This window comes from Lissotriton vulgaris, unplaced genomic scaffold (assembly GCF_964263255.1).
Source record: "Lissotriton vulgaris unplaced genomic scaffold, aLisVul1.2 SCAFFOLD_2418, whole genome shotgun sequence".
NCBI lineage: Eukaryota > Metazoa > Chordata > Amphibia > Caudata > Salamandridae > Lissotriton > Lissotriton vulgaris.
Genome location: NW_028253884.1, coordinates 118018 through 135659, shown reverse-complemented (window position 1 = coordinate 135659; position 17642 = coordinate 118018). Strand labels below are relative to the sequence as shown.

Sequence of the window (17642 nt, the reverse complement as noted above, 5' to 3'; positions counted from 1 at the left end):
AATCGGAATGTGATTCGAGAAGGCAGGCATAATCATTTCTTTGCCACGAGGGCACTCCCTGACAAACTCTGGGGGGCCAATCTTTATCAGCTAACAGAATGTCATAGCCTTTTGAGAGTTTATCCCAAAATAGACCCCTTATTTTCCTAGTCTTATCACCCTCTATACGCAGTGGTATTTCATATATCTTATGGGGCTCGCTAAGTCTGGTGTCGGCAGTTTCAACCTGAATGTATTCATTCGTGTCCACTGTCTCCAGATGACTCATCAGGATCTTGCGGGCTATACTGATTTCTGCTGCACTGTCTAGCATTGTCTGTGCCCACTCCCTGTTTTTCAACTGTGTCCTCAGTATTCTCGGCATGTTCCATTACTCTAATACTGGCTACCTTCTTTTTTGGAAATTGTGATTTTTTACTTTGAGCAGGTTCCTTGTCTTTGGACTTGGTGTGCTCTCCTGGGTCTGACGGTCCTCTTCTTTCCAATTTATGCGAAAAAGATCGAGAGGGACGTGTATCAATACTTTGATATCTATCAGGCTTCTTCAAATTATCCCTATTTCTAAGGTTATATCTTTTCTCAGAGGGCTCCCTCTGAGGAGACTGGTGTTCTCGAGTCGGAGTTCTTTCCCTCCGTCGAGGAGACCTTCCTCTGGACTGGAAAACTTTTTCTTCGGGAGTGGATTGTTTATTTCCATCCCAGCTCTTTTTAGGAGTGTTTGAATTATTTTTAATAAATAATTTTTCAGGATTTTCGAGCAGTTGGGGCTTTACTGGTTTTCCACCCAAGCTGTCTTCATAACATTGTTCTATAATTCTGGCAAGCTCAATTGGTTGATCTGTTATATCTGTTTCCTTCAACTTCTGGCGGATCGCTACAGATGCTGCTTCTCCTTTTATATTGGCTAGTAATATAGCCGAGACCTGCTTGAAGTCTTTCAGTAATTTCATACCAAGAGTTAAAGCAGGTTCTGGTCCGTATTCATTTTGAATCTGTTTTAGCAATTCTGGTATTACCGCCATTGACGGAACACCATGTGTTTTTGTGTAAATGGAAGCAAAGACTGTACCCCAAGTGTCACAGTCCTCCACGTGTGGTGCGACCCCCATTGGAAGGCAGATGGTCAGGATCCTGTGTTTCTCAATAGGGGCAGTATTCGAAAATACTGCCTCTATTTGAGTAATTTTCTGCGCTAACCAGAAAGGAATTTGTTCCCTTTTAATGGGTGTTTTACCAAGACATGACTGTATGTTCTGTGGTGTAATTTTATTGGTGTTCCCCTGATGAGGGGTCAGCTGTGGTACATTAACTGCTGATTGGACTGTAGCAGTCCGCATTACATATTGGACTAATTGCCTATGTATTTTAATTAATGTTTTTAGCTGTGCTAAAAGTTCTTCTCTAGACATTTTTGCAATGTCTGCATGTGGTGTGTAGCTGGCTAGAACCGGCCACGTTGTTCCTGGTCTACCTAGTGGACCGAGCCTGGTAATATGATCATTGTGTTTTAGGACGCCTTTAAACCAGAGCAAATGCTCTTGGAATTTTAATGGGATTTCAATCTCCTTAAAAGGAGCGTACTCCTCTGGTTGATCCCCTACTATATAGTAGTGGAACTCGTGTGTTGCAGCGTTTGCCGCTGGAAATTTTAATCCAGAATAGAATACCTCTGTCTGCCGATATTCGCGTGCCTCTATCACAAAGATGACTGTGCCGCCTTGTGTGGTCAGTCCATTTTCTATAAGTTTTGACGTTATAGATTTTCTTAAATGTGCCGGGATGATTATCGCACCCGGTTCAGTAGTCCCGTCGGGACCCTGCTGAGTCGCATCTACTGCGGCATCAGTTCCGTTGTTTTCTACTGACATTTTATAAATGCAGGTTTTGCAGAGCAGGTCTCCAAGGACACAAAGATTAGGTGCACAATATTTTGGAACACTGTATCCTTCAACGTTGAATAAACCAGAGCTTTACATAGAAATCTCTTCCTACTAAGGTCGGGCGGATTTTAACCTTTTACCCACTCCAGACGTCTATTGGAGTATTTACGGGAGAAAGGGGTCTGTGTGAAAAATGCACGACTGAGTTACTCTAACGTCTTGCGTTAGTTTTATCGCCTTACCAAACGTTGGGCGCCATGTAGTGTAGTTCCTATTTTCCCAATAGGCCCTGCGCATTGGAATAACATAAACAGTAGTATGGACGTAGAAGTGCGGATCTTCCAGGTCTCCACTGACTATGCTAAACTTAATTGGGTTTGTTACCAACTAGCTCAGAGGTCACTGGAAACTTTCTTGACTGAATAGGAAGTGATCAGCTTCCCTGGTACAGACAAGAAGGGATTCAGTTTTCCAACAACCGCATAAACATGACAACTTTGCTCCTTAGAATAAGAGTCAATCTCTAGAGTCGTGTGAAACAATAGACAGTTATTTTACTCAGTCAGTTTTGTGCAGATTACTTTCACCAAGGTGCAGAGAATAGAGAGACGGGCGTTTTCAATAAAAAGGTATTATTTATTGAACAGTCTTTCTTCTCATACAAGAGAAATGAATTGCCACAATTGCAAGACTAGTTATTATAAAAAGTGCGTACAGTAAAATGAGTATTGCGAAATAATACTGTAAAAACATTGATATGGTTTCTTAGCCATACAATGGTTTAAAATGAATAAAACATATATACATTCATATATACATTAGGCTAACGTACTCAACTGGTGCTTCAAACTACGCCTACCCCAGTATACCTGACCTAAGCCTAATACTTGGGAGGGAGTAAGTAAGTAGCAGTTTTAGTTAAGTTGGTTTTGCCAAGGTTTGCTTCAAGAATTCTCTCTAAGGGTTTAGTCAACACCATACCTCTGGAATAGAATGTTGGAGGTCTTGTATCTCCTTCCAGGACTCGATATCCCAGTCACTCGCAAGAGTGGGCTGGAAACGCCGGAGCTGGATTTCTCGGCAGGAGAAAAGACAGCGTCTCTCTCAGCGCGTCGAGGAAGAGGAGGAGGGGCAGCGTCCGTGGGCAGCTAGTATCTGCTGGGCTCTGCAGGAGGACAGCTGTTCTGCTCCTATGTTCACCACACCATCGCTATCATCGATGTCGTTGAGGCAGCGATAGCATCAGCATCAGTGTTTGCTTAAGGCAACGTTGGTAATATTTATACCTGAAAGGTGCCTGGTTTGACGTAAGTTTTTGGACATAAGACGTCAATAAAGATGTCACTAGGAAGTGATCGTCTCTTAGTGCTCAATAGAGTTCTATTACTAATCAAAACATAGCAAGCGGGGCCATCCCAGGTTGCTGAGTTTTTATCTTGTTGAAGAACTCGGAGTGTAATCTAGGAATCTTAGATAGTGGCTTCTGCTGTGTCATTTGCTCTAATGAGCTGCAGAGGAAGCTGCAGAGGAAGTGATTCTGAAATGTGGCTCTGATCGTGTGAGGCCAGAGACGAGTTTCTGAATATTGCATTTGATCGTTTATGCCAATATAGGGGAATAAATGGATTATAGCCGTATAGGGGCATAAGGTCACAGTATTGATCGGGGTCCTAGATTAGAACGCGACAGGAGCATGGTGTGTAGGTAGAGCAAAACAGTGGAAGTCACACATTTCAATACAGTTTATTAAAAAAGGACAAGGAACTTTAAGATTCAAACCAAGTTTAGATCAAAAAGAAAATGTAATAATTATTCGGAAGCAAAATCTAAAGGTTTGCTGTGATGTAAGGATCATTAATTAGCAAAAACAACTGTCAAAACCAAACAAAAAGGTAAATGAATAAAAAACAAGCAGATCCACTGAATCAATCAGGAAGTCACCTACAAAATTGTAGTTGACTTCGGTAGCTATGCTCGAGAGGACAAAGATAAGTTTAGTCTCTGGTAATGATTAACACTGGAATTTGATGCAAGGTTTTTGGCTGAATCAGTCTCAGAAGGTGATGAGCTGCACAGAAGTGGCTTGAAGTGCAAAATTCCCACAGAGTAGAGTTGGGTCATCAAGTTGAACCTGAATCCACGGCCATCAAAATGTGTGAAACTTCAAGCAATTACAACAGCTGACAAGTTATGGAGATGGTTCAAGGTTGATGATCAGAGCCAAAGCATGGAACGTGGCAGGCCTGAGGCATGGTTAAAGGGATAGCAGGTTCTATTTGAAACAAAAAGAAGATGGAAAGAGGCCACTCATGTGGATCTTTGTAATACGAGGCCATGTCCCATTGGAACAGAAATCATTAGGACTATTTAGGGTAGGGCCACGAATGGTTTGCATATGGTTGGCCTTGTCTTTAGTGGCACGGGGAATAGAAAATGATGTGGCGGGATGTTGCTGAGACTAACTACCAGTCCATCCATCACCTTTAGTTTTTCTCAATGATCAGCCCTACGTGGTACAGACATGAACAGATATTGGTCCCATAGAGACCTACGACAAAGGGACTTCTGCCGCAGCCCCCTGGTGAGGCTCGTTAACACTGGAAACAGTTTGAAGTTACTTGCATTCCAGATCCTAGCAGCGTGGCCTCAAAGTTCAGGATCGAATGGCCTTTGTGGGTCAGAGCCACTGCTTATAAACACTCAAGGAAAAAAACACACTGAATGGAATGAGGTCACAAATAGTTATAAAAGAATGAGGTTAATTCAAGCATTTCCATCCCACGCTGTGCGCTGTTCTCAGTAGCCGGTTTGTTGGACAATCAATGGATTGATGTCTTTGTGGCTGCTCCATGTAAATGTTTTGCGATGCTGAAAGCTCCTCCTCAGGGTTGACAGTGAGCACCTTTTATTCTCCCACATTGTCTCTCTTATGTGGAAAGTTACATTTACAGCCGAAGTTTTTGTCACATTGAGAGCACGGGTCATTTTCTTTCACGTTGTGGGTTCTCTCTTATTGAATGAAACTGAATCTCCAGCAGACCCTTCCCTGGCATTTAGAACAATTACAAGGATTTTTCCAGGTAAGTTCTCACAGGTTGAGCGGGACCAGATTTCCAACTGAAACTTTTCCAGCACTCAGAGAGCTAAGAAAGTTTTTCCCCAGTGTGAGTTCTCTCATGTCTAGTGAGAGTTGTTTTCAATCTGAAGCTTTTGTGGCATTCAGGGCACTGATATGGTTTATGCCCAGTGTGGGTCCTTTCATGCACAGTAAGGTTGGATTTCTGACCAAAGCTTTTTTGGCATTCAGAGCACTGATACTGTTTGAGCCCAGTATGGATTCTCTCATGTAGAGTTAAACCGGATTTGTGATAGAAACCTTTTTGGCATTCAGAGCACTGATACCGTTTATGCCCAGTGTGGGTTGTTTCATGTACAGTAAGGTTGTATTTCTGACTGAAGCTTTTACAGCATTCAGAGCACTGATAAGGCTTTTGTCCAGTGTGGGTCCTTTCATGTGCAGTAAGGCTGGATTTATGACTGAAGCTTTTACAGCATTCAGAGCACTGATAAGGTTTTTGCCCAGTGTGAGTTCTCTCATGGTGAGTGAGAATTATTTTCCGACTAAAGCTTTTCTGGCATTTAGAGCACTGATAGGGTTTGAGCCCAGTATGGATTCTCTCATGTTGAGTTAAACCAGATTTGTGATAGAAACCTTTTTGGCATTCAGAACACTGATACGGTTTCTGCCCAGTGTGGGTTCTTTCATGTGCAGTAAGGCTGGATTTATGACTGAAGCTTTTATAGCATTCAGAGCACTGATAAGGTTTTTGTCCAGTGTGGGTTCTTTCATGTGCAGCAAGGCTGGATTTATGACTGAAGCTTTTATAGCATTCAGAGCACTGATAAGGTTTTTGTCCAGTGTGGGTTCTTTCATGTGCAGAAAGTCTGGATTTACGATTGAAGCTTTTCTGGCACTCAGAGCACTGATAAGGTTTTTGGCCAGTGTGAGTTCCCTGATGGTGAATCAGACTGCAACTAAAACTGAAGCTTTTTTGGCATGTGGAGCACTGATACGGTTTATGCCCAGTGTGGGTTCTTTCATGTGAAGTGAGATTGGATTTGGTACTGAAGCTTTTACAGCATTCAGAGCACTGATACGGTTTAAGCCCAGTGTGTGTTCTTTCATGTACCGTAAGGCTGGATTTGTGAGTGAAGACTTTCTGGCATTCGGGACACTGATAGGGTTTGCGTCCAACAATAGTTTTCTCATGTTTAGTGAGGTGGGATTGATGACTAAAGCTGTTCTCACATTCATTGCTCTTATTAGAGTTGTTTGTTTCTCCAAGTTGGGTTTGTTCCTGGGTACATGCCATCTTAAGACTAAATTTGATTTCTGATTGTGTACTTGTTTATGTTACAACTCAGCATTAACTTCTAAAATACATTTCAGATGCTCTTCTTAACATATGTATTTTAACTAATGATAGTTTTTACCTGGAGATCATTTTCCTACCTTTAAAGGCACCTATCTAACTTGTCTTATTAACTTTCACTGAGGAGCCCCTTGTATTGATTAAGAGACCTCTCATGGATTCATTTTCACCAAGTTATGCCTGGGTGAATTCTCTCAAGTTTAATTAGTCTCATTTAGTGATTCTAGTTTGATCACATTTGATTTAGGAGTTTTAAAAGCACTGGTAAGGTCTTTGGGCTTTAGTGTTTGACTGTTAGGTATGTTTTTTCATACAAGTAATGACAGATGCTTAGGGCATGCCAGGGTGGGTTATGAATTATCAATAGCGTAACATTGGCCCCTTTTATACTTCCTGTGCCAGTATATGCTTTTTTGCTCAGTGACTAAGACAGGCACATGATCCACTTTGGAGTTACAGGACCCTTTGAAACCACTCGGATCAACCCAAGAGACAGAGCTGGTGGGGGAAAATCTTCCTATATTGGAAATGGTAAGCTAGCCTCTTTGGTGAATTGACATCTGAGAAAGCGTATTTACAATGAGTTTTAAACAACCTTTTCTCTGCTCTCATCTTCAGGAGACAGAGACAAAAGCTTGCTCTTGTAAACCGAGGATATTAGTCTTTTTGGCGGTTCTGTCACATCACAACACGTCTACGGATGCTGATCTGTTGTGGAGGGTTTGCGTCTCCAAAGCATTTCTCATAAACCATCAAACAGAATTTACAACACTGAGTATTCCCATGCGCACTGCGTGGGCATCAATTGTGGCCAATGTTCTCCTCAATCTCAGTTACTGACACTTGGTAAACATTTATGGTCATTTTACTTTAGGGATTTGACAACTTTCACATTCACCAGTTTCTTCCGCTCCAACATCCTCACCATTCCTGGTACATAGAATGTGTTTCTTCTCAAGAGCTCAAGAATGTTTTAACTTTCCTTGTGTTTCTCTAAATTTAAACCTTCTTTTTTCTGTTCATGCTTCAGTCACCTGTAGAAACGGAGTCAGAAATTGTAAATGAACACAAAGAAAAAATATTTATGACCTTATACTTTGCACAAAGAATATATTGACAAAAACAAGCCAGGAAATCAGTTGAGTATCATTTCTGATAGTGGTGAAACAGCTCGGGGACACTGTAAATCTGGAGCTTCGGATCACTGGAGCTCATGGATGTGAGAGAAAACGTAATTACTATTATGCCACTGTAGACTGACGCTGTGTCCAGTTAGCTCAGTGGAATTCACTATTTCAAATTGTGCGGATGATAAGGACTTACTTGGTGCCCTGAACTCATCACACTCCTCCGACAGAACCCAGGCACTGCAACACCTGAAAAAGAGAAAAAAACAGCACAACAGTAAAGGAAACAAAAAAGGGTCTAGAAAAGAAAAACACAAAACAGAAGAAAGAGATAAAAGGCTATCTTCCACTCTCACCACATGTTCCTGCGCAGGATACTGTGCAGCAGATGCTTGTAAACCCATAAGTTAATTCTAAAGACAGTGCCCCCAAGGTCAGCACTAGGTGCAGCTCCACCGGTTGCATCACCCTAAAGCAAGCCTTGTGTGCATGTGTCTTCACACACATATACTGTGTCTCTTGCTTGTAGTAGATAAGACAGAAAAGGATAGTTTAGGAATACATAAAGAGATGGAAGTTAGATCAAGAGAGAAAAGACGCCGAAAGAACAGTCAGAGGGGGGAGAGTATCACGTGGTGTAGAGGAGGAGACAAATGTGCCAATCGTTAAGGAACTGCTGGGCAAAACTGACCTAAAAAGGAATCGGACTTGCACTACACCCCCAACATTTCCAGGAGGAATGTGGCTCCATCATATTATTATCAGAAGTTTGATAACAACAAGAATAGTGTACAGAGGGAGTCAAATGTTGAAGAGACAAAAAAAACTGAGATCAAGAAAGGGAATAGAGAAAGAAGAAACAGGGGAAAAGGAAACTTAAGAGTTATAGGAATCCTTACCTGATAGTTATATCATATTTTGTTCTTCCAAGGGTGGCAGCCACGCTGCACTGCCTGGTCATCCCGGAATACCTTGAAAGGAAGTAAAGAAATAGTTTTGCATCAGACGACTATCACACTTCATCACATTTTACAAATAACCGTCCTGAACTTACAACACAAAAGAATCGCTTGTTCTCTGGAGGCCATTGTGAAGAAAATATGGGTATGAATAAATACTTTTTTGATTCACCAAGAACCATGATCCCTTGCTGGAAAAGGTCTCTGTGAATATGGAGTGCACCCACAGTCTCAGAGAACAAACCCCAACAACACAGTCCACTTCTTCATAACCCCCATCTTTCCATTTATAGACCATGAAACTTGCAAATCAAAACAATCTGGTTTGCAAAGGTATGTTAAAGTCCTTGAACATAATTCTGCCCACACTTCATAAATCAACCAGACTCTTATATTTATTCAAACCATGCTCTCTGAGCAACTGCAATTCAAGGTCAAACTGATACAGAGTTTGATTGCCAAGCAATAGAAGTAACAAAGCATCAATGTGTTGGCGCTTTTTATCTATAACTTATCTGAAGGGATGATGCGGAGGGTCAGCATAAATAAATCCTTCACGAGACAAAGCTTGGAACATTGAAATGTTTAGATCTCCATTGAAGACAACAAAGCAGCAGCAGCCTATACAACCTGATATAGGCCCGCTGCTCTCAACATTACAATGTCCTAATACACAGCCTCTGCCTCTCTGAAATATATGGATTGGACAGGAGAAGGCAGAAGATAGAACCTGTAGCAGGGCACACAGGAGCCTCCCCCCTTCCTCCTCCCGTAGCTCGCAGTGTCACTGGCATCTCGGGAAGGAGGGGGGGGTTCTGCTCATCTCCCGTATCTCCCGACTCACCTGAATGATGAAAACCAGTTTAGCCAAGCCCAGGGAAAACCAGGGGCTGACTTCAGCCTCCTTTCACAGCGATTGCTGTGATTGTTCAACAATTAACTCCTGTAGTCCTGCATGCAGGTGTTAACTGTTCAACATTCACGCTTACAGCAGTTCGGAGTACCGGAGGAGTTTCAACCCCCTGGGTCTCTGGGACACCGTTGTTTTATTAAGTAACACATTCCCATTCTGCCCTCATAGGTCAAAAAGTGTAATGACCTTATAGTCAGCCATAGCAGGCAATACTGCCCAATAAAGGACCGTTCCCTTGGTTAAGACACTTGCCTTTGGAGCTACAACAAGCTACAAAGCTATATTAAAGGTTTCAAATAATTACTGACGGCATAAACATGGTTACTCAATCAGAGAAATAATTATCATAATATTTGCAGGAGGATCACATAAAGGTAACCTCTAAAGTATATCAAAAGACAGACTCAGAAATAGCTCTAGCTGTAAAGTCAATAGACAAACCACCACAACAAATGTGTGCTAAGAAATAAGAAAACTTTTTTTATAATATCAAATAGCAAACTGACTAGAACCTGCTCATGTAATGTGGGTCTTTTTGCTTACTTCTGTTCTGTGTGTATGGTTACATATAATTTTTTCTTTTTATTCAGACCATCAGTTTTCAGGTGTTATTTATCAGTAGGATTGGGGATTAAAACTGATGGGTCTTTAAATATTCTCCCTAGGACCCCCTCTCTCTCCCTCTCCGGGAGTTGAGTAATGTGTGATTACATCCCAGTCTGTGCCATCTGATTCATGTTCCAGTTTCCCAGGTTCCTGCAAACATTGCAAGGATCATTGTTGTGCCTTGTGTTATCTCCTTGCCTGCTGCTCAGCCAGTATGAATGTGATGTCTGTGTGGAATGTTGAATGCTGGATGACAGAGTGAGTAGAATGTTAGTGTGCCTGGTGTGGATGTGGAATGACAGTTGATGAGAGAGGGCTGAGCAGTGACCATCCTGTTCCTGGTGGGGTTTCCTCCTGTTCATCTTACTTGAAATAAAGAGCTTCAAGCAACTACTTGACTATCCATCATTTCATTCACTACATTTTGGCGACGTTTGAAGAACTGACAGCGTGCAACATACTATTTACAAGCGAATTAAGGTACCTTCAATCTAAAGAGAAGAATTCAATTAAGGTAAAGGACTTTTACATTTCTATACTTTTGTTATGCTACCTGGCACTCCGAAACCCCACCAGTGACCCCGAAATCGGTCGCCCTAAACTCTCATAAGTGCCAGATCTAGCTCAAGGTCACAAACCCAATGAGACTTGTTTGACCTTTAAATTAAAAGTACTGTTAAGGAAAATGCCTAACGAGTAAATTTGAAAAGACTATTTAAAGTCAAGTACTGTTATGACACTCGCTTACTTGCTTCCAAGAAGAGGGGAAAAACGAGTGGTTTTCATTTAAAATTCAGTTGTGAGGAAGTCTGAGAGGAAGAAATTTTAAAATTGTCCAAAATACAGTTTGCTGCAAAGAGGAAAAACGAGTCTTTCCTATTTAAAAAACGGGTGATTTCCTTTAATAATTCTATCGTGTGGAAGTCTGAAGTTAATTTGGTAACATTAGATGACATTACTTTCCAACTGCCAACTGCCTTGATCTTTGCACACGGAGAGCTCCTTCCACGGTGAAGCCATCCTGGTTATGATGACGTATGAGAATCTTTGCCTGCGTCTGGTCGTAAGGGGTACGTTAAACGCCATGACGATCCTTGCCAGACATCTTGTTGTTCGTGTCCATGGTAACGCCAACCATCTTGAAGACGGAGCCCATGTTGCGTCACTCCTGACTAACGCGGCTGTAAAGCGCGTTCTTCTGACGCCCTGCCCGCGCTGGAAATTAACAGGTCATAATCTTCTAGCACGCTTCTGTCTTCACGTGTCATCATGTCTTCACACTTCCATTACAAGCTCCCCGCTTCCATTTCAAGCTTGCTCTGACAAAAGAGAACGAACACATTTGGGACATGGTGAGAGAAGCGCAAGCGTTACTATAGGAAGTCTCAATATTGCCGGTTTCTGTCACGCTGAGCACAGTGACTTCTTTGATCGTGGGCCTCTCGGGTCTTGGAGTGTCGCAGGAAGCACAGACGAGACAAAATTATCCTTGTTAGTGGAACAATGATTACAGAGTAATAGTTTGTTCTATGACTCAGGTGAAACGTATGTTCTTCGTGCTATTTGATTGATTTTGGAATACTTTAGTTAAGGTCCTACTGCCATCTTCTGGATTAAGTTGGTACTCAATTTGTTTTTAACTCCTTGAATGTCCATGTTACATGGAGCTCATATTTTTATCTGCTTATATGTAGTGCTTTAAGGATTTCAGCGAATAAGACAGTAAGGCTTTAGTTATTGATACAGCTATTTGATTAAGACTGTTTTGTTTTAATTATTTATACAGCAATTAATTTAAGTCTGCTTTACGTGACGTTTTCCATGCAACAATTTCTGTTAGTAAGATTGCAGTGATGTTTAAATAATTTATACAGCAATTTATGTAGGTGTTGTATTTTAAATAATTCATACAGCAATCTAGTAGGTTTTCTGTTCTACAATTGTGATTACTTATACAGATATTTAGTAAGTCTGTTTGTTTTGATGATTTATACAGCTCTTCAAATTAGTCTGTATTACGTTTATGCTTCATACAGTAATTTAAATAAGTCTGTTTTACGTTTAATGCTTCATACAGCAATCCAAGTAAGTCTGTGTTACTTTCAATGCTTTGTACAGCGATTCGAGTAAGTCTGTATTACTTTCAATGCTTGGTACAGCAATTCGAGTAAGTCTGTATTACTTTCAATGCTTTATACAGCTACTGGTACTTTAAGATTAGAGATTATTTTTCTTTGGGTTGTTCAGAGCTGGTCTCTATACATATTCAGTGTGGGGTGTGCGCGCGCCCTTTCCGCTGTTTTTACCCTACGTAATCTTTGTACTTAGCATCAGCTTTACCTTTTATTTATCCGCACTCACTTCTATTGTGCTGTGCCTACTCTGCAGTGGTTATTCTTTACATTTTGGTATTATTGCATTTTGCAATTTTAATGTTCCAAGGGAAGGGGATGTGTTTAGCTATATTTGCTTAGTTTCTCGGTTTCTCTTTTGCACTCTTTCCTTGCTGCTTATCTTTTACTCAGTCTTTCTTTCTCCTATCTTTGATTTTCTGGTCTTTTTGTAAATACATATATATTGCAAGTCTTATCATATATATTGCCTTTTATATTGCTATGTATTATATTATTGTGTTTTATTTCCATTGAAGAAAAGGGGATATGTTGTGCCTTGTGTTATCTCCTTGCCTGCTGCTCAGCCAGTATGAATGTGATGTCTGTGTGGAATGTTGAATGCTGGATGACAGAGTGAGTAGAATGTTAGTGTGCCTGGTGTGGATGTGGAATGACAGTTGATGAGAGAGGGCTGAGCAGTGACCATCCTGTTCCTGGTGGGGTTTCCTCCTGTTCATCTTACTTGAAATAAAGAGCTTCAAGCAACTACCTGACTATCCATCATTTCATTCACTACAATCATGTCTTATTCTGCACATTATCAGTGTTTAAAGTATTTAAATTGCCACTGTCAGTGAAACCTACATCCTGAGCAGGGCCGGACTGGCCGTAACGGGCTTCCAGTGGTTCCCCGGGAGGCTGGAAGAGTGGGGGCTGATTCTTCAATGCTGGGAAACATACTTCTTACTGTTGGCTGGCTTTGCTCTGGTGCTGCTATATCGCCCCCAGCAACAAAAGAGACAGGGAGCTGGTCCGTCAAAATTGTCAGGCCTGGTTAGGGTTCCCGGTCCGTCCCTGACCCAGAAGAACAACATTTCCTCTTTGCACATACTGAACATCATTACTCTGCACACCAACGCCGTGCATATCCAAATTCACACCAGCAACAAACCCAGAAGCAAAACGAGAATACAATCGGTGAGAACCACTTTTGTCACCCTTCTGGATAATTTTTGACTGAGCCATCATTATTATTATTTTGATCTTCTTCTGCTTAGTAACACAATTGTCACTAGAGTACTTTGGTTACAACAAAATCTCATCCAGAATATTAGTCTGCAGCCCCTCACATTAAGCACTAACATCTGGATGCATAGCTAAAAGATGCGCCCTCTTTTACCCGGTCTTCGACTTTGCAATATTGTCTGTAAATCTGAATTAATTTCTTGTATATATAATAAAGTATTTTTAGGCGCTTCACTCTGTGGTTCTTCAATTGGCCAGTTTACAAGCAACTTACACTCATTCCACAAATCTCTTGGGACAACAATTAACAAACTTAAACTCAGCTCTCGACCACCCCGCCTGGACGAACAGGCCTCATCTCCACTGCATCCCTCCTGGAGAGGCCCCACCTCCTTTGAACCACCCAAACACAGGACAGGCCTCACCTCATCTGCACCCATGGAGAGGCCTCACTTCCTCTGCACCCCTGGACAGGCCTCACCCCCTCTGCACCCCTGGACAGGCCTCACCCCCTCTGCACCCCTGGACAGGCCTCACCTCTTCTGCACCCCTGGACAGGCCTCACCCCCTCTGCACCCCTGGACAGGCCTCACCCCCTCTGCACCCCTGGACAGGCCTCACCCCCTCTGCACCCCTGGACAGGCCTCACCTCTTCTGCACCCCTGGACAGGCCTCACCCCCTCTGCACCCCTGGACAGGCCTCACCCCCTCTGCACCCCTGGACAGGCCTCACCCCCTCTGCACCCCTGGACAGGCCTCACCTCTTCTGCACCCCTGGACAGGCCTCACTTCATCTGCACCCCTGGACAGGCCTCACCTCCTCTGACCCCTGGAGAGGCCTCACCTCCTCGGACCCCTGGACAGGCCTCGCCTCCTCTGCACCCCTGGACAGGCCTCGCCTCCTCTGCACCCCTGGACAGGTCTCACCTCCTCTGACCCCTGACAGGCCTCACCTCCTCTGACCCCTGACAGGCCTCACCTCCTCTGACCGCTGGACAGGCCTCACTTCCTCTGCACCCCTGGACAGGCCTCACCTCCTCTGCATCCCTGGACAGGCCTCACCTCCTCTGCCCCTCCTCTGGACAGGCCTCTCCTCCTATGCCTCCTGGACAGGTCTCTCCTCCTCTTCCCCCCTGGACAGGCCTCAACTTCTCTGCCACTCCTCTGGACAGGCCTCTTCTCCTCTGCCCCCCTGGACATGCCTCATCTCCTCTGACCCCTGGACAGGCCTCTCCTCCTCTACCCCTCCTCTGGACAGGCCTCTCCTCCCCTGCACCTCTGGACAGGCCTCTCCTCCTCTGCACCCTTGGACAGGCCTCTCAGTGAATGATTCTCATTAAGGACAGAGGAGCCCTGAGTTCATTTCACACCATACAGCGCCTCTGACTCCGCCCTGAGCCTCGGGGCGCTATCCACAGGCCCTGAAGAGAGACACTGCTGCCCTGGACCTGCCCAGAGGCGCCCCCCGGTGGCAGGACTGTGGCTCGGACCGAGGCGCTTTAATACCACACACCAGACACGAGGAGCTACACACGAGGCACGTGTTCATCACTCAGAATGAGGGAAATGTCCTGATCCATTTCCATCTTTCAGCCCCGGGGCCTGGTTCGGGTGATGCTGCTGTCCCTCCTGCCCTCCCCCAACACCCCTCAATGATCCGTCCCCAAAAAGTGACTTTTAACCATGAAATGTCCTCTCCGGAGGGGGCAGATCTCTGGGGTATTTCTGACTTGTGGTGATGATTGTGTCTTGTGCAGCTGACACTGCACCCCACTGTACCCCACTCCTCATATCTGTCCCTCTGGGGGTGTTATACTGTGTGTATCTCTTCTTGTCACAAGTTGTGATAATAAATGTTTAATCCGAGGCGCCTTGGCTCCCCCCCCCCTCGTTCACGCTTTATAAAGATCCTAAAATAAAGACAGAATAATCCCTTCCCTGGGCGACTGCTGCTGCCTCCCCCTGGGGACCCCTGTAGAAGGATAGGAGGGGCCCCTCTGCTTCTCCATATGGGAGGGGCCCCTCTGCTTCTCCATATGGGAGGGGCGCCTCTGCTTCTGCTTATAGGAGGGGCCCCTCTGCTTCTGGGAGGGGCCCCTCTGCTTCTCTATCTGGGGTGGGAGGTAGAAATTAGATGGATGGAAAGAGAGGAAGAGGAGGGGGAGGCTGGTATATCTTAAGGATTGTGAGGGCCCTGGACCAAACATTTTGGGGCCCCTGCTCAGACCAGTTGTGGGTTCCTGATCCAATCAGACTGCTCCAGACTCTAAAGTGTGTCCAATGACCCAGCAGCAGCTCACTGACACTGCGCACAATCCCTGCCACCCACCTGTGATACAAATATATGAAAACAAACTGTGTTTAAAAACCATTAAAGTTCATCAGGGCAGGGCTGTGTGGAGAACAGAGCCAGGTCTATCAGGGGCCCCTAAAAGGCCGGGCCCGAGCCCACTTTGCCAAGGCGGTCAGAGATGGAGGAAAGAAGTGGAGATGGATGGATGGGTGGGTAGATGTGTCAGTGGGTGGATGGATGGGTGAAATGGATGTGTCAGGGTGGATGGATGAGTAGATGGATGGATGGTTAGATGGATGGGTCAGTGGCTGTGTGGGTGGGTGGATGGATGGTTGGGTGGGTGGATGGATGGGTGGGTGGATGGATGGATGTGTCGGTGGGTGGATGGATGGTTGGGTGGATGGATGTGTGAATGGAAGTGTCAGTGGGTGGTTGGATGGTTGGGTGGGTGGATCGATGGGTTGGTGGATTGGTGGGTAGATGGATGGATGGTGGATGGGTGGGTGGATGGGCGGATGGATGTGTGTTGGTGGATGGATGGGTGAGTGGATGGATGTGTGGGTGGATGGATGGGTAGATGGATGGATGGATTGATGGGTGAAAGTCTGATGAGGAAAAATAAGTGCCAGCCCCGAAAAAGAGAGTGCTGAAGGGCCCCACCTCCGAACACCGCCTCAAACTAAGCTCTAATCTACATCTTACCGCTTGCTTGACAAATGAAAGAATTTTGGGCCATCAGGTGGGGTGAGGGGAAGAAAATCAGACAGGAAGGAGAAGTGAGGTAATATGAATTTTTATGATCAATTGTGTCCCCTATCGTAGACCCCAACGGCTCCATGTACGAGCTTCAAGTACATGTATGTTCCCTCCACAACCAGCTATGAAGACGCAAATACATTTGCGTCCAACGTTAATGTGTCCTCTTTCAGATCCACCATGAATGGATCGATAATTCCGTTCCTAAGTATGCCGTGCCACCGTCTTTACATGGTGCACTTTCACGTTTTCCTGGCTCTGGCGAGCTAGGCCCTGATTTCTGCAATTGAGCCCTTTCTGCCTTCTGTGTCTGAAATCTGCTCCTGCATCCGTGACCCTTGCCTTACTCCCTGTGCGGCGAGCTGTGCCCGGCTCGGCCTGCTTGCCTGCCAAAGACTGTATTTTGCCTTCAAGTTATCTGCTCCGCTCCTCGAAAATACATTCCTGTCTAGTGATCTAGGTAAACATCCCCTCAGCTGCAGAGCAAAGGGCCCGGCCTTTCTGTCTCCGTGCAAGTAATTCATTGCTCTCGTTACCATGGTAGGCCCATGGCTCCTCGCATTACACGTAGACACATATATGCACGCACTACAGTCAGTATAGAATAGCCTCTGCCCGAGAGACTTTTCCTTCTAGATAATACAGTTCCCCAAACATTAGATACCAGATATGATTTGGGATTAGGTTGTTCTGACACTCCAGACTACTGTCTCCTCATGTAGAGCTAAATGTCAAGTCCCCTTCACCCTCCAGTTCCACGTCAATCACACGTCATGATGTCTGCGCGCGCATCTAGCTATATCATTCTGCTGACACTGCAGGATTCCTCTATGGATCAACCCACTTGTGACACTTTCCTGTGACTTTTCTAGCACACACCTCCGTGTACGCCCTCGTGCACGCCTTCTGTTACGCACATGTGTTCTTATCTTTCCTCTCTCAGCTGTTACGCCTTCTGTATCCATTACCATTATATGCATTTACTATATATATTGTGCACTGTTAATAAAGTATTGTCTGTCCCTTCCTGAACCTTCATGGTAATGGAACATGATAACCTGGTTCGAACCAATTCCATTTATGGAATAAAACCCCTATAAACCTCAGATGCCACGGACTCTGCCTCTCATTTTTGACTGAGTTATTTAATTGTATTTTACCGCATAAATTCCACATAGGTAATTTTCATTTTACCACATAATTGGCGCCCGAATAGGGACTCCTCCCCCACCTTACGCGCCGGCGGTGCGTTGCAGGCCTAGCCCCCTGCCACAGCCGTGACGGACAACTACGCGTACCCGCAGGATTTCCTGTAT

At 44.4% G+C, this 17642-nt stretch overlaps 1 protein-coding gene and 1 long non-coding RNA gene across 2 annotated transcripts in view; both read right to left on the bottom strand.

The window, feature by feature from the left end:
* Window positions 1-6777, bottom strand: part of LOC147660719 (uncharacterized) — a 146266-nt gene extending 139489 nt beyond the window's left edge. The window contains exon 1 of the mRNA XM_086951511.1: window positions 5035-6777. Coding sequence (XP_086807637.1) covers window positions 5035-6253 — 1219 coding nt within the window. The 5' untranslated portion in view covers window positions 6254-6777. The remainder of the gene's footprint in view (window positions 1-5034) is intronic.
* An 857-nt stretch (window positions 6778-7634) lies between these two features.
* LOC147660718 (uncharacterized) overlaps window positions 7635-17642 on the bottom strand; it is a 74175-nt gene continuing 64167 nt past the window's right edge. Inside the window, exons 3-4 of the long non-coding RNA XR_015306196.1 lie at window positions 8340-8411; window positions 7635-7689 (exon numbers count right to left, since the gene is read on the bottom strand). This is a non-coding gene — a long non-coding RNA (uncharacterized LOC147660718). The remainder of the gene's footprint in view (window positions 7690-8339; window positions 8412-17642) is intronic.